The sequence below is a fragment of the Ptychodera flava genome, chromosome 12 (assembly GCF_041260155.1).
Source record: "Ptychodera flava strain L36383 chromosome 12, AS_Pfla_20210202, whole genome shotgun sequence".
Lineage (NCBI taxonomy): Eukaryota > Metazoa > Hemichordata > Enteropneusta > Ptychoderidae > Ptychodera > Ptychodera flava.
Genome location: NC_091939.1, coordinates 15,569,544 through 15,597,418, shown reverse-complemented (window position 1 = coordinate 15,597,418; position 27,875 = coordinate 15,569,544). Strand labels below are relative to the sequence as shown.

The following is a 27,875-nucleotide window of genomic DNA, read 5'->3' as shown; positions in this document are numbered from 1 at the left end:
AACACAGCGGTCTGCACGATGCTGTTCCGCCCTGTTTTCTTCGAGGGGGTGTAATCCCAGTCGTAAATAAAACCTGATGCCAGCTTACGACGGTTTCCTTGTTATTCCGATTTGGGTTCGTCCATATATAAATGCGCGACGGGCCGCCTTCCTTTGCAGTGCGCACGAGACGCTAGGCTGAGAAATACGTCAAGTTTCAAAGCCGGATTCTATTAAGATCCTCTATAGATGGTACTGAAGCCCCATACGAGTCTGCGCTGTCGTACCGGAGCTGGCGCTCACCTCTAATTGCATCTTTGTTATGCAAACTAGCTGAAACCTCACAAAGCCGTATTTCTTCACCGGCCCAGCGCGGCGATCGACTCTCAATCAAAGGGTCGACCTCCATCTTTCCGATGAGCCAAGGCTTTCGTCACGACGAACGGTCGCTGGCGCAGGCGAGACACTTTAAAAAAAGGTAAGACGCACGTATAAATGGATCAATTTTGCTGATAGAAATCCCGATCGGAGGAGAATTTATTTTTAATTGACAAATTATCAAGGAAAAAGCGACGATCAAGCGCTCTACAAAACGTGGTGACGTCAATTACTGCACTTTAAGGTACCGTTCAGTTTTTACGGCCGGGGGGGGCCGGCAAAATCCAGGGGGGGGTCATCAAAATTTTGGAATCCGCAAAGGGGGGGGTCATCGCTTTTTCACTGGTAAGAAAGGGGGGGGTCACCACATTTTCAAAAACATAATACCAACAATAAAGTTCACTTTATGCCATTGCCATGATCGACCCTCTTTACCGGCGGGCCGCCTTCGGCGGCCCACTACAATAAATATACATTATGTATTACCCATGACCCTCTTAACAGGCAGACGCCTTTGGCGGCCCACTCCAATTAGGTTTACTTCATGCAATGGCCATGATCGACCCTCTTTACCGGCGGGCCGCCTGCGGCGGCCCACTCCAATAAATTGACTTTATGTAATACCCCACGGCAATCTTAATGGCCGTGCGCCTTCAGCAGCCCTGTCCAGTAAAGTCTACTTTATGCAATAGCCATGATCAACCCTCTTTACCGGTGGTACCGGTGGCCCACTAGAATAAAGTTGACTTTACGTTATGGCCCATGACCCTCTTAACCGGAGGGCTGCCTTTGGCGAACCACTCCAATAAAGTTCACTTTATACAATGTCCATGGACATGAGTTGTCTATTGAAATGAAGTTAAAAATTGCCTTACAGTCGTCCTAATTAACAGACGTTTCAATGGATGTGGCTGAGAAGTTTGTGCACTGGCATCTCTGCTACACGAATAAAGTGCGCGGTGTACCGGAGTTCAAATCCAAACCATGCGGGTAAATTTGACGTATGGGTTTTAGTTATTTTTAAGCGGGGGGGGGGGGGGTCATCAATTTTTTTCGTCTGACAAAGGGGGGGTCATCTTTTTTCCACGAAAAATGCAGGGGGGGTCTATATTTTTTTGAACACCGGCGACAAGATTTTGCCGGCCCCCCCCAGCCGTAAAAACTGAACGCTCCCTAAGTTAATCACCTTATGAAAGGTATGGACTATTAAAGCTAACGTCCGCCGGTGTTGCGTGTAAGCAAAGCTACCCTTCGTCAGCGTATAATTCTCCAAGCAAAGGCAACTCCCAAATAATCTTTCTCGGGGAAAAAAACACCATTCTTCCTGTATTGCTTACCATAGCTTCACCTCGTTTTCCTCATACGTAAACAAAAGCTAAAAATCAACAATAACAACAGAACAAACGAAGGCCGCACGGGGCTGAGCTATCCTCTTGCATTGCTCTACCGTAGTACAGGTACGACACTAGTGTCAAAATGTCTAAACGTTCGAGGGGAGCGAGGATAGAATAAATATCCTAGAAGTATCGGCTATGATACTATGAAAGTGAAAGTTAATGTCTGTGAAAGGCTGTCATTTCTTGTACACTTGAAATAATCGTCGCAACATTTATCCGTCGCGGTTTGCATACGTTGACACCGTTCATTGTCGTCTCTTAGGTGTCGTCATTATTCGCTCGTTTACCGCTAAACCGATGATGGAGGGAGGATACAGCGCTGTATGTGGGCCGTATTGATGTGGCATACCTCCATTAAGAACATGCCTAACCCTTCCCCCCCTCCTCAAAATAAAACGTCGTGAGAACTGACCCTGACAGGGACTACACGTTCAACAACATGTGATTCGGGGAGTGTGACAATAGAAAAACAGCCTTGCCATAATACACGCAGATCGATAGCGTATATCGGTATATAAAGTGTGTGCCTATGTAGACAGAATACACAATGACGAATTTGATGGGCAATAATACGGAGATCTTTTACACGGCGTTAGCATTTAACTGCAATCCAAGTCTGTGTGAACCATATCTCGAGAATGTCGCACCGAGTTGATGGAAAACACTGTGTCGCGGAAACTTCATAAGATTTCCCAGCACCGGGCCGTGATCCGAGACCCTGGGGATATGTTGGCCTACATGATTCTATTATGACATGGAAAGAAAGACCCACTTTGAGTATTATGTGCAGCAATTGTCAACATTTGCAGCTCGATCCATTCACGCGGTCAATCTGTCGTCTCTAAATGGGGTCGGTGGTCTATATTGCAGAGCTTGTGAAAGACAGAGATACGTGATAGAGTGCGAGGATTGCTGAATGCAATTAAAATAATTCAAAACGAATATGATGATGTATTGGTTGAAAAAGATCAAGTCATAAAACGTCTTTGCGCAACGGCTGCACTCATCGTAAACGGTGAACAGTGACTTATATGAAGGCACACGGGCGAACAAACAAACAAACAAACACGCTGCTAGGGAATAAGAGTGACGTCTTCAGCAGATATTTCTGTACTCTCCTTCAGGCAAACTGCAATGTCAACATTTCTAACAATGCAGCAGTCAAGCGATATGTATAGCACATCACGAGTTAGTTTACTGCGTAGCTCTTGGAAACTATAAGGTCAATTTATAGGACATTTGTCTAAGCCATGTGCTTGTTCGAGGTAAAGATTCACAGTGATCGATAATGGAAGAACTAAACGTCAATTTGAAAAAAAAAACAAGCAAATTTATCACACCAATAGAAAGACTTAATGAAAATAACCATGCACACAGGCATACAGAATCCATTTAGTGATAAATTCCATTACAACCCGACAGCCTAGTCGCCTGTGTTTATTATGCATGAAAATATGGGGCGTCGGGAATCACTGTAAATTTCACGGAAGTTGGCCTATTTTATGTGTGTTTGAATCTCGTGTCTGCTCGATTTATACCGGTGGAGGAGAGAATAAACTTCGTCTGCGTTGATGTTAGACACCAATGCCAGGAAGAGACTTTCTAAAAGCACACATAAACTATGATTTGAGGCCTACTGTGGTCCTCGCACCTAAACAGTCCGACATTACACATGTCGTACGTACCACCTAATTTGTCTCTGTCGATCGTGCAGACGATCACGACGAGCATGACGTCATCACACGTCTGAGCTGATTACAGATTCAGAATTTCAGATAAATCACCTCAAGCCACGGCGGTGGGCCGTGCGTTCACTTGCAGGGATTTCCATCTCTGAAATTAAACAGTGCATCTTTTGATTTTATATTATGTTTGACTCTAGCTCTAAATTGAGTCGTCAAATCAAATTCGCAGAAAGTATAAAAAACAACCTGAACGTAAATGACAGAAGATGCGCCCTTCTTACAGATGAGACTTGAATAATCTGACGTCGTGTCTCGCTTTGACCAGATTGCGTATTATTTTGTTTGATATATTGTATTAGGAGCAGTGTCACATTATTTTATTTTCAGGAAATCAGAGAATCAAACCGAGTGTTATCGTGCGGCTCACATGCTAGGCGTCATAGTTTCGAAGTCCGCTTTTATCCTGTATTGTGCGCAAAATCTGTATCTTTGCCAAAGATACACCCAGAATTTGTTAGCTTTCTACAATGGCCGGCGGTCACTGAGGAAACGTCGACGGTTAAATACATATGCGCATACCGAAGGAACGAAAGTCATCCACTTGACCGAAACCCTCCTCCATTAAGGTAGTTCGCGCCTTGAAAGTGAAAGACTTAAACTTTTGCTCAAACTTTCCTTAAGTAATCTTTCAACCATTCTCTTTCAAAATTAAGAATAAACATCGGGGGTTACCATGCAAATTATGGTACTAGAGAAACAAATAATCCAAGATTTACCTATATTAAAAATTCAAAATGGCCGCCATCTTTGTGTTAACTCTATAGAGAAAAATAAAATTTTCGAATTTCGAAAAACTAAGCCGATGAAAAGTTTTCTTACACCAAGAGTTTTAAAATGAACCCTCACAAGTGGTATATCAGAAAAGAATTGTAAAAGTTTGAGAGTCCGAATAGGCCTATCTGTCCCCGAGGTGCGTTCTACCTTAATCGGAGATGTGGGGTTCTAAAATTTGACGACGAATAGTTTATCCCAGTTTCTCCAACACGAACAGTTGCCGAAATGAGTTTGCAGAGTTTTTAACAATAAACACTTCCGTTTTTAACAATAAACACTTCCAAAACATATCTGAACCCCCCTCCCCGCATTTACCATTGCATATGGTCACAGAGGAACATAGACAGACTATGTTTCTCTGTGATATGGTGAAAGCGAATATTGCACTCAATAATCGGGGGGAAAAAAGCTAAACCCCACTTAAACTAAATTTGTTTCGTCCGTCTTACGCGTGATTAACTTATCCATGCCCACAGCTCCCAAATAGTCTTGATTCACATCGAACATGGACACATCTCCTGAAACGAGATATTTCATACTTTAACAGAACATGTCATATTCGACATACCGAGTCCGGTTGTGCGTCATCGTGCGCTCTGCTTGTCATCCTAAAGCCGGCGTACTGGTAACCTTAGATTTTGCTATGCACACCACGAAGTCTCACCCGGAGTGTACCTACAATTACAAATCGTCGCAAAGTGGGAAGCTCTAATTACACTTTTTGTTTTATATTTGTGCATACCATGGGCTAATCATTGTATTATTTTGTTGTATGCTGTCCCATCGACCGTCAACGACCGAAACGTCAACCACTGAGTTCTGTAGAGCCATAGCTGTCCATACTATTATGGGTTCTACAGTGATTCCACGAATTTTGGCGAACGCACACTTAACCATTCACTTAGCAGTGTTTGCAGATAAATTAAACCTTCGTGTGTACACTGGTTTAGAGATGTGACAAGAACAGGTGGCTCTGCCGATCGGCAGAATGTATTAAATATCTACAAACTCGAACTATAAGCTACACAGAGCATTTGCGAATAAAGATGATATATAACAAACGCAAACAAACGAACCAGTCAACGAATAAAATCGTTGCTAAAAAATAAAATTATTGTTTCAAATTCATGCAAAACGCCAATGCACAAATTGTCGATATCCTGCAAAATATAACAAGGTTTTGCCGAAATTCTCGTTCCTATTCCCGTGAAAGCGGGACAAGATCCGAGACCATGGCTTTATTCAGTTCCAGTATACGCTCCCCTTCGGAGCCCCCTAGAGGCGATATTAAAATTCATGGTTTGCTGGGACCACATCGTAAGCAAGTCAGCCGTCCATATCAACAGTGTAATAAAGCAGAAAGGCACAGTTCACGTGAGAGTCTCACCTCACGCGAGACACTTCACATAACACATTTACTGGATTGGAATGTGAATTCACTCACGGTGTATACTGCGATATTGATGCACGACTGGCTTGTTATAGCTTTCACAAATACACACGCTTTGCTTTTCTGATTTTTGCACAGCATGACGGCACATGTGTTTTGCGAGTCATTTGGAATAACTTTTACTGCAACAGTCACAGGGAGTAATTTTCGAAGTTATTGGTTAGTTTCTTTTTGTATCAATTACAAATTATCTTCCCACTTTTGTTACATTTTAACACAGACAGAATTACATGAGCAGATACTTGAATATAAATACATAGAACACGATTGGAACTAATTTGAGATAATTGGATTTTCATATTTTTCAAATTTCTCAAAAGTGTTAGGTGCCGTATAGCTGAATGTTTCAATATTACTAATTACTCATAAAACAAGTGTGTAATGTGAAAAGAAAAACAGATGAGATTACATTTGTAGATTAAATCGGCATTACTTCACCATCAAATTATCCCAAATTAGTTGCAATCGTGTCATACATACATACATACATACATACATACATACATACATACATACATACATACATACATACACGCATGCACGCACGCACGCACGCATGCATGCATGCATGCGGACGGACGGACGGACGGACAGACAGACAGACAGACAGTTAGTTACGTATTGCCAAGTAATATTTCTGAGAAAGTTTTCATTTTGAACTTCAGTGCTAGGTTTGTCATGTCACAAAAATATTTAAAGAATTACATAAAAAATAACAGCTGCCGTCTCGAGAGATGGGATACGTTGTGGGGTCGCGATAAAATGATCAAGTATATGATTGGTGTAGATGACAATACATACTGCAAATACCGCAGCTATGTAAAAAAAGCCTACGGTCCTTTCCACAAATTAGACCTCCTGCCTCGGTGAATAACCATAACTGTACTGGAATTACAAGAGGGCACTGGCCTTTTTCAGAGTCAACGTGTGAGAAATGCCCCCCCCCCCCCCCCGCCCCAAATCTTCCATCTACCTCTAAACGTTTGGCTGTACGGAGTCAGCGATTATGGATTGTCAGTCTACGTTTTTTTAACATAAATTGACGTCATTACGACAAGAGTGTGATTAAACTCAACTATTACCTTGTGTCAAAGAGGTAACTACATTAATCAAAGTTGATTCTTTTCATCATCTGTTTATTCGTATTGATTATTGACACTGTTTAATGAATTTTAATGAAATTCAGTCCCCCATGATATAAATAAGCTTATAAATCCTCGTAGGTATTGACGCCCGTCGCACGGCATTGACGTGTATACAATAATTGCGCCTGGATAACACAATTTCTAGACGCGAAGTATATATTCCCTGTAGAATATTTTGCAGGACATAACGGTTTGTGTGCCTAATTAGAATATTTCCTTTCAAACATCTTTCGGCTATAGGGCTTGTCGCGCCAAGTTTAGAGCCAAAATTTCACGTCCGTTGTTTTGTGTTCCCCTATTGCAAAGAGCACCTTGGCTTTGATGTCTAACACAGCGCATGCGCGTGTCAACACTATCCGTTGCTGTGCTATCTTCGTCAATACTGGGAGTTACAGTAAGCTGTCTGCACTTAGCTTGCATTTACTCCTCCAATATTTTTTTATATTTATTTATATTTCTATTTTTGTGAGGTCAAGGTCACATTCTGGAAGTTTCGAGTAACAACGAACACGCGATAGAGCTCAGGTGGCCAGAACGCAATAATCCTGTTGAAAGCCTATTCTACGATTGTGATGTTTTTTATGAAATTGTTCTTGTGTATTTGTGAAGCACCGTTTCTTGTTCTACTCTCCAAGCCATGTCGAAACGCATACTTTACAGCTTGTAAACACAGTCCGCATGTGTTATCGACATTGTTTATGTTATTGTGGAAAATTTGCTTTTGTCCGGACCACAATTCCTCTGTTTATAATAAGCTTATTGACATCGCGTATGTTAAACTTGCATTGCGTTTACGAGTTATAGGAGAGTACTTCGTATTTCAATATGCTTCCTGGGACATAAAATGATCTTGTTGTGGTGCAAAAAATGGATAATTTCACAAAAAGTTTAAGCCATTGTCCTTGAATTAAACATGTTACTTCAAATACATACGCCCGACGCCATCGACACAGCTATAGTTTCTAAAGCGAGCTTGCACGTCGGTTTACATTTATCATGGGGCTTTAATACTCGAAATCAATATGTGAATTATAAAAGCATACATACATCAGCCAATGTAAACGGCAAGTCATTCTAGCAAGCTGCCCCGCGGCACCTAAACCCTTCCCCAGTGGACGACATGAAAGACAGACCGACAACCTGTGATTGAAATGCCAAGTTTCAGGGCAAACAATCACAATATGTCATTTGATGCAAATAAGGGGTCCAGAGGCGAGAAATCTATTTTATACCACCGAAACGTCGCCAGCTTCTGACTTTAAATCAGTGCTTATAGTATACTGAGTCTACTGAGCACGCGTGTACTATTTTCCGTATAATTTCAAACAAGTGGCAGAAAACTGAACCACTCTAACACGTTAACCTCAAAGTGTCACCCAGCGTCATTCGCTGCGCCGAGTAAAGGGCACCGGCCCTCTTTTAAATTCAACATGAAGATGTTAGTCGGCGTTCCACTCTTAATGAAAGACGCCCTCAAAAGGATACCAACTTTTGAAGTAATGCAGAGTTTCAAACGACTTGCGCAGTTCGTCACTTAGCGACGTTTCAAGTCGTCAGCGCCGACGGGATACTTTCGATGTCGCTCGTGAGAACGTCGGCGTCGACATCGTACTTGACATACGGCAGGTTTCTTTCAATTTCACCACTTTTCTGCTCCTACCTGTCAAGAACACTACAGGAAACGCGACCGGCTCCTTTTTATCCACTGACAGATTTGCGATGAATTCACTTAGATGAAGAGAAAAAAACACCAAAGTCGCCAACTCAAGTCACTGTCAAGTCCAAGTTCCATAGGCCGCATTAGTTATTTTTCCTAATCTGGCAAGGGAACGATGGCTGTACGCAATGTGAGCGTCAAATTCTCACAACCAATGTTTTGGCTCGTATCAGACAAAAAGACGGAACAACATTTTGCAATCCTTCATAATTAAAATTAACATCTGTTAGGGATGGACCATTAGACCTTGGGAGGGGGGGGTGGTCACAATGAAATTGTGAAAAAATTTTTTTTACTATTGTAAATTTCTGAAATTTTTTTTTTCCAATTGAGATTAGCTGTGCAAATTTTTTTTTCAGAGTAAATTTTCAGATTTATAATTTTTTTTTAGTTCGTCGCTGTCTGAAGATAAAGAGGGCAAAGATGTGGTGCCAAGCACCACAAGCGGCCACGCAAGCGGTCACGGGGGGGGGGGAGGTCAGGAGAGGGGTGTCCCTCTGCTGCTGTTGGAGCTTTTGAAAAATAGAGATTAAAATGGTGTTATTTGGTGGCACTTGGGGAGTATTTTTGCAGGGGGTGGTCAGGAGGGGGTGTCCCCCTCCTGCCGTTGGAGCTTTTGAAAAATAGAGAATAAAATGGTGTTATTTGGTGGCACTTGGGGAGTATTTTTGCGGGGGGAGGTCAGGAGGGGGGTGTCCCCCCTCCTGCTGTTGGAGCTTTTGAAAAATAGAGATAAAAATGGTGTTATTTGGTGGCACTTGGGAGCATTTTTTCCTCTGAAACATGGTCTTCTTGCTCCTCAGTAGCTTCCTATAGTTTTGAAAATTGACTATTTTGGTTTCCTGGCTTCCCTTTCTACTGCGTGGTGAAATGCCTACATTCACCCCACCAAACATCATGCATATCTCATGATTTACAATTGATTTTGACAAGCTGAGAAGCTAAAATAAGCTAAATAATATAGTTAAATTTGCATATCTGTGTTGTCAGAGCAATTTTTGCCCTTTTTTGATCAAAACATCTATTTCTCTGTAGCAGCATGTCCAAATTGATTGGATGTGTATAGATGTGTTGAAATTTCAATATTTGTCTTTTTAGGGCAATTTATGCCATTCATGGTCAAAAAATCTGTATTTTCTGAAAGGGCTTGTCCAATTTCTTTGAAATTTGCTACACAAAAATGATTATTCATGCAGATTTATTCAGTATTTGCTATCGAGAAAGTTTCAAAGTTCAACCCTTTTGTGTGTTTTTGTGTTGGGATTTGTTGGATAGATGGCATTCTACGTAGTGTATTGTTGAATGTTAAAACATGTGTTGCTGTTGTTTTTTGAGGCTGTTTTTGAGAAAAAGAATTGAAAATGCCTTTTTAAAAGCAAAATAATACATAATGACTTGATATGTTGTTTTATCATTATTGACGTGTTTCTACTTGTTCACCCATTCTTGCATTCATCATTGCAATAAAATGCTGTGAAAAAAATGAAACTGATGTGGCCTGCATCTGTTTACCTTGATCTTAAAAGGCAAATACAACTTTCTGTATTGACAACCATACCATAGTTTCAATGTTTTACCTAGTGTACCTGCTTGGTTTGTACGCAGGAAACAAGTAGAAAACAGGCTCTATAATTTCATAATTTTCAAGTGATCAGAATACAAAAGTCCTGAAAAGATAAGATAATCACAACTTCCAGTATAAGAATCAAACTTCAGTATAAGGGATACAGTCACTCTAAATGTATAAATTAAAATTAAAAATGTGCCGGGAGGATGTACTAAAAAATACAGAAAGTTGCTTTCTGTCGGTAAAATCTAAAAAAAATTCAAAATTTTCAAGACTTTTGCAGATTTTTTTTTTACGCCTTTGTCTTCTTATTTATTTTTTTTTTATTTTGCAAACTAGTTTGAAGATTTTTTTTTTCCTAACTTTCTGCTCTGAAATTTTTTTTTTTCTGTTTTTGACCACCCCCCTCCCAAGATCTAATGGTCCGTCCCTTAACACATATACGTATTCACAGAGATATGTCAATATTTATCTTTGCATTTGTGTATGTATGTATGTATGTATGTATGTATGTATGTATGTATGTATGTATGTATGTATGTATGTATGTATGTATGTATGTATGTATGTATGTATGTATGTATGTATGTATGAATGTATGTAGATCTATCTGTCTATCTATCTATCTATCTATCTGCGTGCGTGTATTTACCTATGCATATATATATGTACACACACATTAAACAAAACAATGGCGGGTACATTTTTCATTAATAATTTGTCGTGACCTTGACAATCTTGAAATATTGAGAAGAGAAGTCGCGGTGATTGGCCAAGCCTGGCACAGTTCCTTTCTCATTCGGTCTATAGGAAACCTTTCAACTCGGTGATTTACATCACTTTGATAAAGTGTTGCTGAGATAATTTACACTCGTTAAACTCTAGTACAGTCGATGTTATCAGAAATGCTGAAAATCTTATACTATTTTCTACGATAGGAGCATATTTAATTACCATTTCCATGATCATCATCAAGTATCTTTCTAGTCTTATCCTAGGTTATCTTTTCGACCAATTTTGTACGTCGGATATGATAAACCATTGAAGATGAGTGGGGTGGGCCGTGGATAGATACGACTCTTTACTGCACGGAGCTCCGTGGAGGCTTGCCTCCTGAGAAGCTGGTGACGTCATAGTCTATTTTTACACGTGTTCTATCAAAGCTTCGCTTTAGAACGCGCTAATACCTAATCACTTGACATTTAGTCTTGCAAACGCTTTCTCCTCTCAATGAATCAAATTCTCCTTTGGTTACCATGGTAAGTGGCAAATCGATATCTAGACACGCGCAGCATCATCACGACGTGAGAAGAGAGTGTACGAATATACGCCACGCAGTTACACAGAGACGCGCCGAGTACACAATCGCCGCACCTCCGTGGTCGAATTCTACTGCTCCAAATTTGTTATTGATCTTCCTGGGAGAAATGCACGTCGTGTAATTAAACGTGCGTTATAACAGCCGGTTTTGATACCTTTTCAAGCACTTTCCTGAGTTTTATCCTGTAAAGGACATTTCCTCGTTTTTGACTTCAAATTATTTCGAAATGTCAAGTGCTCTCCTTATCTAAGCAGTCAACATGCGAATAATATCCTACGTCATTGTTGATGGCTAAAGTTTTAGTCCGGACCTGTATTCGTCTGTACGTTAACAATAACATTGCATTTTCACACAGAGCCTTGTGTTCGCAAACAAGTTTTCACTTCTAAATACGGAAGGGTACAAAGATGATAATGTACTTGACAATTTTCTGAAACAACTCAAAAAAAAATGAAAATGTTATCTAGTTACAGCTACATTCCTTTAATATTTCAATAACATTTTGATTACTTGCTTTCAACTACACGCAATCATACCTTTGTCCATTCTTTGACAGGACGCCATATATAGTTCCTCTCTCTGTAAATGTTATCACTGTTTTCATTCCTGACTGACAGGGACAATTTGCCTGGCTGTCCCCACACCTTTCCAAATTGATCTTATCTCGGGAAAAATCTAATAGAGCTAGACATTCGAGGGTGAATTACTTGCCCTGCCCGAGAGCCTATATCCAATCTGTTTCACTTTATTACCCCAGAGACACATTTTGCATCTTATTTACCCCTTTTGCCTCGTCTTTCTGTTCGCCAGACACACACTGTCGAAAATTAGTGATTCAAATTCCATTAGGCAGTTCATGACTCGACGCGAACACAGTTAACTTGATGCGATCGGCCTCCACATACAATCAACCTAAAAATCGGTGACCTATCAGCGTCGTGCCTTTTGATTTTACGGTTTCAGATGTGACGTATCGAGCTGATTATACGTCACTGGTTGTCACTGATTATACGTCATTGCATTGTCCTTGGTAATAATTTTAGAGATGTTTTGAAGAAAAGCATAATCCAGACTTGCGGACAAATTGGCCATGGACAAATGGACTGCGGACGAAAATCCAAACAGAATACCAGTATACAATTTCAAATAACAAATAGCGGAAGTTGATAGATAAATAGCCAGAAAGATAGGATAGATAAATCTGTAGATAGCTTATAGATAGATAGATAGATAGATAGATAGATAGATAGATAGATAGATAGATAGATAGATAGATAGATAGATACATGGATAGATAGATACATAGCTACATAGATACATAGATACATAGATAGACGGACGAATATGAAGAGGCGTTTACCAGCGGAATTTAATATCTGATAAGCTACAAAGTAATCAGTTGCGGCCATATTGTATGAAGGAATTCCCGTGACATTTATTAACTGTCTGACGGTGACACTTTTCTATTTTAACATAACGCTACTACACACAGACCGTGTTAATCGTTCACCACTAATAATGATGATAATGTTTAATATCGACGTTGGGATTCTCTCGCTTGACGCATGCGTCAGTCTGGTTGCGTAGCAACTCGACGTGGCTATTCCACATCAGCATGTAACCCCCATATTTCGTTTTTAAAATTAATTTTGGATTTTTTTCTTACACCAACCAGCCTCAGTTTTTATTTTCTCCAAGGAAACCATTCCATTGTTTACATGCACATTTATGAACGTCGTAGAATATTGAAACGCCCTCTCTTTTGTGACAGACGTATGTTTTTACAAATATGTATGTACTAATATTCGTTTTCAAGATGGCTACCAAGACACTTTCTATTCTCTGTGACCTTTCTGTATTTTAAGATTCTCACCATACATGAGACATGCCGAACAAGAGAATTACACACGTCAATTATGTGCAACCCTTCCGGTCAATGCGTCGGCTATTTTCTTCTGAAAGTATCTGGTCTCAGATTTGAGACTGAATAATTCAATTTATGTTGCAAATTCATGCCATGCTATAAAATTACCTTGAGATGCTGACATTAGTCACTCGCTATCGGCTGTCGCCGTATGCAAATTTTCATAACTATATAGGTCAAAGTTCAAATTTTACATGAACAACAACTATCTACGGCCGTACTAATTAGGACTTTACATCTCCTTTCTCTTCTCCTTCAGCATCGGCCCTCAAAATTTATTTTGCACCTGAAAAAGATCGGAGAGTGCTGATTGACGCGAGTGACATGTGATTTCTTCTTTTCGAAGACTGACTCGCGAAACACCATGGCTGTCACCATATCGCTGTTTCATTGGGCGTGTCTGCTTTTGGCTGCCTTGAAATTTGCAGAAACGGGTAACCATGGAAGCCAGCATGGTAAGTGTCGTTTGTCGATTATTATGGTAATCTTGGGAATATTTAGAGAAATCAAGAGATATTTTAGAAAAGGGCGATTACATAAATCAGATGTTTTCCTCAAAATCACATTGGTCAAGATATAAAGAACGGGCAATTTATCATGGTTTCGGCCACCTGTGTTACACTGCTTTGGAACGTTGTACTTGGCTCTGAACTTGAAATATATTATTGTAGTTTTGACTTAGCATTGAAGTTTCAATTTACAGATTTTCCATGCCATTTTACCATGACGTGCATGCCATTTCATCAGGACGGCAGTTAAATATTTCAGTTTACTGGCAACGTGATTTTAATAGTATACGTTACCAGCACTTCGGATTACAGGAAGTGTATTACAATGTTCAAAAAATTTACGTAATCTTTATCACAATTGAAGAATAAAAGAATAAGTTCTGGTCATTTTGAACATTGCAAGTGATGGTTACGCGGTTTATGTATGTTAAACTCGTGTTAAACCTATTTTTATTGGGAAACTAGGCCTAAAGCAAAAAATAACATATCACATTTCGCCCCTCACATATCTATCCACCGATATACCGCTGTGCCTGCTGCACAGATATAAAAGTCCGCTGTCCTTTTGCATCAGCCGACTTGAATATTAGTGCGGTCTCAATAACTCTAATTTCGAAGATGAAGACATTTATTCATACTGAGTGACATATTGTACAGAATGCGATGGAAGAACTGACTTTCCCAAACTGTAACATATAGAATTACATGAAACTCAGCTAGTAAAGCGTTCCGTCTCTCATTTCATCTCTCAAAACTGCCAATACACAAGACTGCCAATATTTTAAGCGCCTTCGTTACGTATCTGTGCGTTTATTATATATATATATATATATATATATATATATATATATATATATATATATATATATATATATATATATTTATATATATATCAGGGCTCGAAATCAGCCTTAGTCCCGCGTCCACAGATTACCAACTTTTCTTTGGGGTACCAAAATCCATGAAATGGTAGCCAACACGGACTGCCAAAGCCTGGGACCTGAAATTCAGCCAATACTTGGCACCATAGGCGCAAGGCGAATTTTAAAATCACTTTTCTGTATTTTAAATGTTTAAAATGCATTTCATTAATAACTGTGCAAACGGAAATCGTGCGGGCAGCTTTTGAGACATCCAGTGAACAGCGCCCATCAGTGCAGAGCGCGGCTGTGGCCGCTCAGCTCTGCTGTTACTTATACACTCGGCGAATTTTAAAACCACTTGTCTGTAATTGAATGGTGAAACATGCATTTTATTAATAACTGTGCAAACAGAAATCATGCGGGTAGCTTTTGAGACATGTGCCTGTGTTCGGCATGCCATGTTATGTCGGGTCCGTCACTTTGGGACGATCGAGCTAAATGCAGTCAAACCCAGCTGGACAAGGAAAGGGCATACTATGACTTTGTTATGCAAATTACGAAGACGACCGGCCATGGGCAAGGAACTTTGCAATATCTGAACTGACGGACTTGAATGGCTTGCACAGGAAATGATGGCCAATGAAAACGCATTTCCGTTGCATTTCACAATTACACGGAAAATATGCCTCCTCCCTACAGAAAGTTCATGGTCTATTGTTTTAGCCCTGCTATAGAGAGTATGAAGTGCTGAGAAGGTCGTGTTGTTGTCATGACGATTATCAAAATTTGCATGCAACTCTGAGAGTGAAACAGGCTGTCAAATACGTCATCAAACTTTTGAGTATCACTGTCGACCATTATACCTGTTTCCTTGGGTATTACATGTAAAGGTGTGCAATATTCGCATCAAATGGCTAAAAAATTCACTTCACGGGCAGAATCTTGAAAAATAGCCTTTTCTTGTCTGGGTAACGAAAAAAGATATCCCTGAACTAAAATGCGCCTGGGCCACCAGCCATTGTCACTGGGCTACCAACTTCAGAAAATGGTAGCCCAAGTGGACTACCAGGGAAAAATAAATTTCGAGCAGTGTTTTATATATATATATATATATATATATATATATATATATATATATATATATATATATATATATATATATTATATATATATATATTATATATATCATGTTTCATATTTTTAACACACAGATATGTACAGTATCACAAACAACGCCGACGCTTCTGTAAACAATGTGAGAAGAATTGAGTTCACCAATCACTATAGAAGCAAGCGCGATGAACCCCAGAATGAAACAAATTACTTTATGGTGAGTGAAAATTGACATGACGGGGCAAAGGCCAACGCGTTTCATCATGCATGAATCGTTGACCAGGACATTTCTGAAGAATATAGCACACCGCCATTCACATTTAGAGGTTTTGTTGCTTGTCAATTAAATGTCAGTCTTTGTAGTTCTGTGCATTTTGAAATGGCATTTTTTAATCAGCAGAATTAATGTGCGCGTTCATATTGAACCAGTTTGTCTTCAAATGAATGTCTTTAATGATCACTATCGTATCACTTATTTTGGATTTAGTTCATAGACACACTTCTCTTGACAAACTAATTAGACACACTAATTGTGACGATAAATAATATGACAAAGCTTCTAAATAATTAATTTGTATTAGTAGTAAAAATAAAATGAATAATAAAATAAATGAAAAAGGAAAACCCTTCGAAAAAAGGAACGCAGTTGACCTCAAGAAAAATACAAAATATAACCCATAATATTACTCAGCTGAAATGAGACCCTGTTTATTGCTGGCAATCGACGGCGCTGAAATTTCAGTGTTCAAAATATCTTCATTGCAGTGTTGTCTTTGGTTGAACATTGGATGATCTGTGAATGGCCGTAGACTTTGTTACATTTGCAGAGGCCCAGATACCAGTGGTTGCTATTACAGCGAACGAGGGTGATCTTGTTTGTATTTCAAAACTTTATGCCAGGACCTGTTCGATGTACAGGGCCAGTTGTTAGAACACATAACTAAGTTCTTCAATAGTTGTCTTATCGAGTGTGTTCAGGTAGAATGCGCCTCAGGGACAGACATTCGGACTCTCAAACTTTTTCAATTCTTTTCTGATCTACCACATGTGGGGGGTCATTTTAAAGCTCTTGTTTTGAGAAAACTTTTCATTGGCTTAGTTTTTCGAAAATCGAAATTTTTATTTTTTCTCCGTAGAGTTAACACAGGGATGTAGCGGCCATTTTGAATTTCAAATATCGGTAAATCTTGAGTAATTTGTTTCTCTAGTTCCAGAATTTGCACTGTGACCCCGACTTTTATTCTTGATTCTGAAAGATGATTGAAATATTCCTTGAGGAAAGTTTGAGCAAAAGTTTAAGTTTTTCACTTTCGAGGCTAACACTACCTTACCAAAAATTCCGCAAACGCCGCTAGATTTTGTCCGACCGAATGCACAGAACCGGCATAGTGGAAGGTTCATCAGTTTACAATATCACACTGGCCAAGTTGTCTACCCTGACGTATATCTCAAATTAATTGTATATTTTAATTCATTACGTAGACGACAAGATTACACGCGTCATCGCTCAAGATACAGCTTCTCACATACCTGTTGTATCTTCAGAGCGAGCGAATGATGAGAGAGAGAGAGAGAGAGAGAGAGAGAGAGAGAGAGAGAGAGAGAGAGAGAGAGAGAGAGAGAGAGAGAGAGAGAGAGAGAGAGAGCGGGGGTCTAAATATTGACGAAATGCGGGTTTATAACAGTACTTTGCGTATACAATAAATATAAGTAAAAGACAAAGGAATTCAGCGAATCATAAATATCACTAGGGCCTTTGAAGCGATCACAGAGCTACAATTGCTACGTTATAATTAGTTATAGTATTTCCATGTAAGTTACATCGCAAAGAAAGCTCATTAAAATATCGCAATTAGTTCCCAATAATTAAGTTACTTGACAGAAACAAGCTCGTAATATACAGTTGGTGTCCTCTCGGATACGGCTTCAATTCGGTAATTGAGAACTTATTGCTTTTAATCAATACAGATTGCATCTGATAATGCATTAATGTAGTGTCGATGACCACCGTCGTGGAGGAATGAATTCCCTCCGTAACAAAATGTGTCACGTGTATACTGATCGCATGATTCTTTGCTTGTTGTTCTATCCTCAACAATGTATCTCATTATTCAGAATTGCGAGGAACTTCTTCTTACACGAATTTTAACTCGTTCATACTAATTTCAAATGTCATCATAATCGCGAAACAATTTTACATAACTGTCAATCTCTTCAATACGAGGCTCCGATTGCACTACAGCCAAGCCTGATATGTGCTATGGTAAAATAGAAAAAATGCCAGTGTTTCATATATCGAAACCAATGCGGTTGAACAGGGAAGAATTCATGGCTAGAACGAATCAAATGACTAAATATGTGGAGATAATTGAAATAGCGATATAAAGTTTTTAAGATTTTCTTTCTAGAACTGCCCAATCGAATTACTTTGCATGCGTTTAGTCATATCGAAGTTGTCACTTTCGTCATGCGTTTAGTCATATCTATAAGTCGTCACTTTTCATCGTCTGCTTGACTGCAGCGGTTCGCGTGCAACGCATGCTCAATGTTCACTGTATCATGGATGCTGAATTTACGTCTTAAGACGCAAGCTCAATCTCAAGTCTGTGTGTTCCCCCTTTTATCCTCAAATAATGATAACGTCGCTTTCAAACGTCTACAATAATTGTATAGAATATTAATATCAGCATAACTGTTATTCAAAGTCCAAAATATTCTGCGGTAAGAACTCCGATATCGTATAACAGATAGACAAAAGTTGACAGGCTAGCAAAATTACGTAAATCATTCAGATATACGATCTGTTTTATTGTGGACTTTTCTATTTTTATACCTATTCTGAAAAGTGACAACGATTTTTGTGAACTCGTTGCATATTATTTTGCTTTTAAAGTGTTGTTTCCTGAAAGTCACTCTCGATACACGAATGATACATTGAAATTGTAAAATCTCGAAATGTATCGATTTTTGGCTTAGCAAAAGTGAGAGACGGACTGAAAGGGACAGACAGAGCTAGAGGTTTTACTTTTTCATTATTTTTCATACCTCCTGCGTATAATTCAAATGTTACAAAGTTTATCATTCAAATGTCCTTATTCTTATTGGCAGGAAGAGGCCAATCACATGTACTATACAGCCAAATACTTCACACCAGACACCGATGGGATGGACCTGTATTGGGTTGACATGGATGACCCAGACGACAAAGACGTACAGACACAGCAAACGCTGTCAACCAATCACAGGATAGCTGTGGTGAGGAATATTGTATGTTATTGCCCTCGCGCATCACAATGTCCGTATCTGTCAATAATTGAATTGCTTTGCACACGTATGAAGTTATAGCAAGCCACGACAGGGATTTACTAATCAATCAATTTATTGTTCATTTTTATCTTTTCATCTATTAAGCACTATATAAGACTAAAAAGATGGTTTTGTACGCATTTAATACATAGTAATGTTTGTAAATATCTTACATGGCCGATATGTCTGATAAATCCAGAGTATCTCTGCTCTGAACACAGGGGGAAGCTCTCCCATCTGTCCTGGCCGCCTTTTATAGGCCCCTAAGCCGTATTTAGGTCTTTGTATTCATTTCAGCTTGTCAACCTCAAGTTCATGTTTCCCTTCTACGGCCACGATATGAACCGCATCGTTGTGACCACGGGCGGTTTCATTTACGCCGGGTCGTACATCCACAGATGGTTAGCATCCACGCAGTACATCTCGCCCCTGATGGCGAACTTTGATCTCAGTTTGTTCGACAATTCTACGGCCAGGGTACGAGACAACGGTAAGCAATGGCAATATTTGTGAGGAAAAAGGTTTTGAGTTTGGCTTTCGGAGATTACGGTTAAATTTAAACTCATGAAAATCGCGTCGAAATGCTTTGTGTGTGTGTGGAAGGTTTCAACATGCCAACATAGCCTGTATATACTATGTGTGTAACAATTTGATGTTATTATTAACAGTTGAATTTTAGTCCGGCCTAGAATTAATATAAACAATAATGCTGCACATTGTACACAAACCATTATATTTGTAAGGTTATGATACTGTGTATTACGTCATGCTTTCAGGAGTAGCATGAAAAAAATATGTATGTATTAGAACAAAAATAATCAAAACATTATGACAAATGTTTTTAAGACGGAGAGGGCGTGTTCCAAGAACTCGAGCAGATGTTCATAGATAAAACTTGTGAAAATTAATCCCCGAAGATTTGAATAACGATTCCGCCGGGTACTTTACCTTGACGTTTTATCGTTCAGTTGAAAATAAATTTAACTATAGATAGTTGAAATGGGAAAAATATAGAGAAGTTTTACATGTAACTGTGGAACCTGGCACTGAATTGGCCTGAGTGTCCAGATTTGTGCATCGACGGTGACGTTTCGTCGATGAGTCTAGGAGAAAGAAATTCTCAACAATATAAAGTGCGGGTGATTCAATATAAGTGGGAAAATGTGTAGTGGATGTACATTCTGGTAGATCGTAACTTGAAAATATAAGAATTCAACTTTTACTCAAACTTCTACAAAGCAAACTTTCAACTATTATCTTCCAATGAACAAGATTCTGCGGGCCACTGTGCAAATTTAGGTACCAGACAAACATTTACCGACACGTGAAATTCAAAATGGCTGCCATCCCTGTGTAAACTCTATGGGAAAAATCAATGTCGATTTTCATAAAAATAAGCCGTTGAAACTTAGTCACTCCATGGCCTTCAAAATGGCCTTCAAAATAAGCCCCAAGACAAGTGATAATCGTCCCTCGTCAAACTTCCAGAATGCGAATATCTGTCTCCGAGGAACATTTTGCATTTAAATGAAAAACATGACCGATAAATCCTGCATCTTTCTCAACCTTGGTAAGTTTTAATACTATAACCACAAGGTTTCTCATTGGCAGGCACTATGTTCACCGCCGAATGGAATACGGCGTACCTTCAAGACGACCAATCAGGTATGAACAATGAGTGACGTCGCATTACTTTATTATATTTCGTTTATCTTACTTCAGTTTTTGTTTTAATCAATTTCATTCGTCTCAGCGTTTAAACACACGTTGAAAGGGGACATTCAAAATAAAAGTCTACAGTGCGCCAATTTACCTTTGTATACTGCTAACAAAATTTGATTCCCGATTTTTTTCATTATTTTAAAGCCGGCGCTTTCACCTTCCAAGCGTCGATATACCGAGACGGAAAGATCACGTTTGCCTACAAAAACGTAAGTAGACAACGCCATTTAAACCGAATCATCCCTAACTGTTGAAAGAAATGCAGCATATATGACTGTACATCGGAAGGTTATATCTGATTGGTCAATTGTCACGATTCACAGCAACTTAGGGGGTCTGTTTGTAGTATTCAATCATGGCGGTACAGCCACCCAACTGGATAACAGCTTCCCAGACGCTGCACATTAGCCCGAAACTGTTGTCATTGGAAAACCGACACAGATGGCTTCAGTGGCTTGTTGAAAAGCTTACGGCGAACACTATTGTGAAGCAAATATCAGCATCTGGCAACACAAAAATATGCGTGATAAATGCGGCACTGCGTATCAAAATGCACAGCCGGGGGCGTAAGGGAGGGGGTCAACGATGAGACGTCCATATGTTCTCTCGCCGTCGCCGTTGGCGCGCTTTTAATTAACGCGAAATACCAAATCTGTTTCTGCCCCGAAGGTACCGAAACCAGTGTCGGAGATTTCGGACAGCGCTCACCCGGTAAAGATTGGTTTAGCAGATGCCTATTACCAAGACAAACACGTTGGATTCGGTAGGTGCACTTAGTCGGTCGACAGTATCACAATGTCTTGAATATTTCAAAAGGGTCCGGCCTGTGACGTAATCACAGATTAGAATAATAACAATTCGATGAAGTATGGAAATTCAGGAGAGAAATTTAGGAGTGAATGGAATAAAAGAATAAAAGTACAAACAGTGCAAGATGCGAGGTAGATGAAAGTTCAACATCGATAGCCACGGTGAATCATGGGCATTAAACTTTTATACCGAAAACAGTGCCAAGTAATGTAATTTGCTTAAATGAACATTAATTCTTCCAACACAGGCAGGATAATAAGGTCCATCTACGAGTATCACGGGTTCTCCTTGGAGTATAATCAAGTGCAGACAGGCAGTGTTGTACTTCTGGAGCCTTTACCAAGTGAGTTTCTCTCTCAATATCACAGCCATCTCAATTACTCTAACAAATATTCGATATAACTTGTCATGCAAAAAAAATATTTAAGCCCCATCACCAATAATATTTGTCAGTGACTTAAGTTGACGGCAAGCCATATATATATATATATATATATATATATATACATATATATATATATATATATATATATATATATATATATATATATATATATATATATATATATATATATGACCTTACCTTGTGTACGTTTGTGACGAATGTAAATCACGTGATAACAAGATGATCAGGACAAATACATTTTAAGTGCAATGTCACAACTTGACGGAGTGGTTAGACTATCCATGGTTTTTCCATAGCAACAGTATTTCCCTGGCAAGTTGAGGTCAAGTTAATGAGGAACACGACCAAGGTTTAATTTGCACAAACCTTCCGTGGGGCGTATACCTTGCCTTTAGAATGGCTTATTTGCCCGTAGGGGGCGACATAATCCTCAATAAGGATCCTCCTCACTATTCGATATTCTACTCAGAAGCATCACTTTGTATTGTGAATACATCAGCAGTAATATACCGCTTTTGCTTTCGTTTTTTTTAGCGTGTCATCTCTTCCGATCTTGCGACGAGTGTACCTCTAGTTCCATCGGATTTAACTGCAGTTGGTGCGAAACGACTGAGAAGTGCTCCAGCGGGTTTGACAGACACAGGCAGGAATGGGTCGCCAATAATTGTGACGACAATGTAAGTGTTACCCTCCTCGGTCGTACTATAGAGGTCGTAACGGAACCACTGTAGTTTCTGTGCATGCCGAATTGTAGACATCTCGCCCAATGTCGTTACATGTAAGATGCATGCGCAGACGGATGCTTTCAATGAACAGCTACAACGCCGATATATACGGTGTTCCCCTTCTACTGTCGTCATTTTTGCAAAAAAGCTGAGTCGAAAGAATTAAATTTAACAGTGGCATATAATTTAATCATCACCATGTTTCAGTTGTTAGGAAACTTCATTTTAACGTCTCTTCTCATCGGAGAAGGCAAATTTCATCGTCCAGTGAACTCTAAGCCTCACGGTAAATAAAAGTAGTTATGTAACTCTACACTGACAAAAAATAACCCCAAAATCCACAATTACATCTCTCAATTGCATCCTGAATATATGGTTCACTTACAAGATGGGGTGTACATTTTCAACACGATCGGCAATGATTTTGTCTGTTTGTTTGTTTGTTTGTTTGTTTGTGAACGAGTCTTGATTTCCTCAAGTTTGAGAGCTCATCCATGATAACCAACTTATACACTAGTTTATCAACATTTTTGTTCGCAGGGAATCATGTGGCACCATGAATGTCCACGTGCAACTACACAGTCAGCGACCACGACGCAGTCAGCGACCACGACAGTTCGCCGGACGACACGCTCGGGGACAACGGCGTCGACCACAACAACAACGAAAGCCGTTGCGCACACTGTTCGTCCGAGCAGCACGCATATGGAGACAGTTTCGCCGGCAGTCCCATCAGCTGCGGTAGACGTCTCAACAAAAGCTGCCAAAACTACAACCACAGAAACACCGGACTCAGGTAAATATTGCACTTATTCATAATATCTGAGTATATTTTCAGCCTCGGACAATTCGTTTTCAAAGGCAAATTCAAGAAATCCATAACTACAAAAGACTACTTAACGGTACAATCCGCCAATAGATGGCGCTCTAATGAAATTCGCACATCGGGCTCGAAAATCGTACTTCCCTGAACTGTGTCAGTCGTTTTTCGTCAATTTTACCCACAGGAGTGGAATCTTGCCTTACTGACCCCTGTTACCGCGGGACCTGTAAGGCTGATCGCCGCGGCAACTACAGATGTGACTGCGATGCCGGATTTTCTGGCACAAAATGCGACGAAGGTGAGCTAATATTATCAGAGCAGGTTAGACATCCTAATCTGTGAAATGCAAAGGACGAAAAAACAAACAAACAAAAACAAAACATGAAAAGGGTTATCATGTAAAATCGAGACTAAAACTAAATAAGTAATATGAGGTCTTATGTGAATGACCCACTTTCTGTTTTGCTGCATGAACAACGCATACGTATTTTCGTTTCATGATCATCTAGTCCCGATCATTACATCAAAATATTTCACCAAATCGTACATTTTCACAATTGTCATGCACACTCTTCCTTCATATCAGCGAACCGCCTTCACAATACATCATCATAAACGAAAGCAACGATATATCTTAACTGATAACCCAGTTTATATCTTCACAATTAATTACCCCTATAGTAATAACTCCTGCCTGGATATTTATAAAATAACTCTATGGCCGCGGCATCTCTTCTTACACACCTATCACTCGATGAGCAACGGTAATTTTTTCCAGAACATTAACAGCTTCTTTCCATTATTTAACTGATAATGCACCGCATCTTTCTCATCCATTTTCTGTGCATGCAGATTACGACGAATGCGCCAGTGGTCCCTGCCAAAACGAGGCTAAATGCGTCGACGGCGTAGACAAGTATTTTTGTGATTGTCTACCTGGCTATGAGGGCGCCAATTGCCAGAAAAGTACGTACTTGGCAATAGCTACAATGATTTAGAGTTGTCGTTACTGTTGCCATTTGCGAGGGCTCATTTTTAAGCTCTTGGAGAAAAGAAAACATTAGTAATTCGAAAATCTGAACTTTAATTTTTCCCCCTAGAGTAAACACAGGGATGGCGGCCATTTTGAATTTCAAATATCGGGAAAGGTCAGGTGATTCTTTCTCTATTACCGAAATTTGCACGGTGACCCCTGATTTTTATTTTTGATTTGGAGAGAGAGTGGTTGAAAGTTACATTTAAGAAGTTTGAGCAAAAGTCCAAGTCTTTCACTTTCGAAGCGCACACTACCTTAAATTGAATAATTTATATTGGCTGTGACTGCAAATAGGAGAAAAGTTCCCGAGAAGCCATTCGAAGTTTCAAATACTGTTACGTTCCCATTGCTTCAAATTTGCTTTTTTTTAACTGCCCATATACACTAAACAATATTTCCGATGAGGCGTAAGTTTTACTTCAAGTCGTTTTATTATTAAATTACTTTTCTTATCATTTTATCTTTCTCCACAAAAAAAACAAAACAAACTTAGTTATCGAAATGAATTTCTGCGAAGAGCTACAACCGTGTCTCAATGGCGGAACCTGTGTCAACGAAGTTGGCGGCTATCGCTGCAAGTGCACATCGAGCTGGTACGGGAAGAATTGCCAGAAAGAAGGTGAAAACTTGTCATAGAAAACATTCTCACACTTCAATCACCAAACAAGAAATGTTACCGATTCTTTTTAGAAGAAGGTATTTCACTATCGTAATCAAAACCTACGATCAACATTGCGTCAAATACTACGCTATTAATAAACAATTTTACCCGTTCATCAAACGGACTGTGTGCCACTCAAAGAATGGTACATCGACGTCATGCAAGTCAAAGAAGGTTCAGACGAATTATGCGTGAAATCACATAAATCTAGTTGTACCCGAAATTTTGCAGAATGATTTTTACACAACCGTATTGTTTTATGTAGAGGATTGGATCTCTGCATTTCGGAAATGGCTTAACGATCTGCTATTGGTTGAAATAATTCTCGCTGCACCAACAAAAGTTCAACATTTCCTAGACTTGGTTCAAGTCTGTGATTTGTGAATGTTTGAGTGGGATGAACGCGACGATTTGTGTTCTGTTTTTTTATGTGAAACGTGGGAGTGGGGTGTACGCGATACAGGGGACTTTCACCCGCAATCACCGATGAATCCGGCAGAAACCAACTCACTACTGCGCAGACTCAAAGGTAACGCGTTCGATCGCTAGGAAAACCTTACCTGGGCTACCAAATCTTTCAAAAAGGTTTGTATTAAAGAGGCACAGGAGAAGTTGCCGCAAATGATTTTATTTGTTTTTAAATTCACCGACTTGAACCAAGTCTAAACATTTCCCTTCGCACCAGTTGATATAAGTTCGATTCCAACATCCAACACTCGACGCATTTCACGTATTCCCTTCGACGATAATAACCCCTGACCCTGACTCTTTACTTTGCCTTCGACAGACAAGACTAACGAAACTCCAAAGGGGGACACGGGAAGCGTGGAGCACCCACCACCAGCGAAACAGGTGAAAGATGGCGGCGTCGGCAAATCCAAAGGCGGGCCGGGCGTGAACGTCGGCGGGATCGTCAGCATCCTTCTCATAATGACCCTGGTGGCAGCCATCGTAAGCTGGGCTGTTTATGCATATAAATTCCCGAATACAAAGTCTGGAATATTCCTGATTGAGGTGAGCTTACATACCTGGCTACCGGCACTAATCAAAAATTGAACGTGAAGATGTTTGCTCTCAAAAATGGGTTCTTATGCCTGTCAATGTTATTCGAAGAGGGGTAATCCCAGGACAGTAAGCCATGGTTAGTCGTTACAGCTGTATGGGTTGAGAGAGAGAGAGAGAGAGAGAGAGAGAGAGAGAGAGAGAGAGAGAGAGAGAGAGAGAGAGAGAGAGAGAGAGAGAGAGAGAGAGAGAGAGAGATGTCATTTAAAGACGCTGTACAAACGTATGATCAGTGTTTTTTTGGAAATCACTTGGCCAAAAGGTTCACAACAGCACCATTCTACATGTAATTGTCAAGTGGAAGAGTAATTTGTGCTTTGCACAAACGGCACTTTAGGAAGAATATCATCTACAAATACGTTGGAAAAAAACTACTCTCTTCTTAACACTAGAGCAACTAGATTCCACAGCGCCTCTCTGAATGATTTTGTCTGTGTATTTTAGATGAGGAGGGGCAATTGCTTGAAGAGGAGAGATCCGGAGGAGCGGTACCAAGTTAACTTACACAAAGTCGACGGCGAGGCTGAAGCCTAACTTTATCACGTGATCACCGTCGCATCTTCGTCACCTTGTATCCTAGCAACTGTATTGGATGTATTATGCACTTTAACCTCGGCCAACGCTGTACAGTAGAGATGCGCCAGACTCGCCAACACATGGAGACGACTCGGAAGCAATCCGTTCGGAGACAACATTTGCGACAATGCACCTTGCCAAATACTATGCGACGGCGCGCTCCTGATGGTCAATACTGTAATGATAACAACGGTTTGAGCGTATTTTGCATCGACCAAAATGGAGAAATACAATCCTGGGAGATATCACACTGTATTGACCAGACAGACAGACAGACAGACAACGTTCCGTCCCTACTCTTTCTTTTTTTGTAGGCGCGATGGCGAACTGTGGCTGAAACGTCATGGTGAAGACTGTGGAGGCGCTCGCCATGAAGTAATATTTACAGAGCAACTTACATGTTCCAGGACTATCCGATCGTCAGTATTTCAGCCCGATTGTGGGTATAGATTTATATTTTGAACTTTTCTTTAAAAAACACACCTCACGCGCACAGCCTTTATTCGCCTTCGGGTTTGGAAAATGACTTTGGCGCGGAACGATGCTTGTTTCTGGAAAAGGGGCAGGAACTTCACATGTTCGCTGTAATTCATAAAAAATGTATAGAACTTTAAGCTTTGTAACAATACTCCATGAAAACAATTAGTTTTACGTCAATATTAGTCTTATATGTACAGATTTAAGTTAAAATATTGCACATCAAAACAAGCAATATGAGGAAGCGTATTCTTGAAAAGATAGAACTCATTTACATTATCCGGTTGTGTGCGCGTATACATATAGGTGCACGAGAGAGAGAGAGAGAGAGAGAGAGAGAGAGAGAGAGAGAGAGAGAGAGAGAGAGAGAGAGAGAGAGAGAGAATGAA

At 39.8% G+C, this 27,875-nt stretch overlaps 1 protein-coding gene across 2 annotated transcripts; it reads left to right on the top strand.

The window, feature by feature from the left end:
- The first annotated feature begins 125 nt into the window (after positions 1 to 125).
- Positions 126 to 27,875, top strand: LOC139145146 (plexin domain-containing protein 2-like). Of its 2 annotated transcripts, XM_070716119.1 has the most exons (16): positions 126 to 457; positions 13,657 to 13,852; positions 15,981 to 16,099; positions 18,991 to 19,137; positions 19,486 to 19,678; positions 20,800 to 20,853; positions 21,055 to 21,119; positions 21,580 to 21,673; positions 21,968 to 22,063; positions 22,661 to 22,803; positions 23,392 to 23,647; positions 23,859 to 23,972; positions 24,527 to 24,640; positions 25,204 to 25,329; positions 26,159 to 26,385; positions 26,878 to 27,875. In XM_070716119.1, exons 2-16 carry the CDS (start codon positions 13,762 to 13,764, stop codon positions 26,965 to 26,967), a joined length of 1,929 nt encoding a protein of 642 aa, XP_070572220.1. In that variant the 5' UTR covers positions 126 to 457; positions 13,657 to 13,761; the 3' UTR covers positions 26,968 to 27,875. The 2 variants fall into 2 exon arrangements, with proteins under 2 accessions (XP_070572220.1, XP_070572221.1); XM_070716120.1 differs by lacking the exon at positions 24,527 to 24,640 and having other exon boundaries at positions 156 to 457.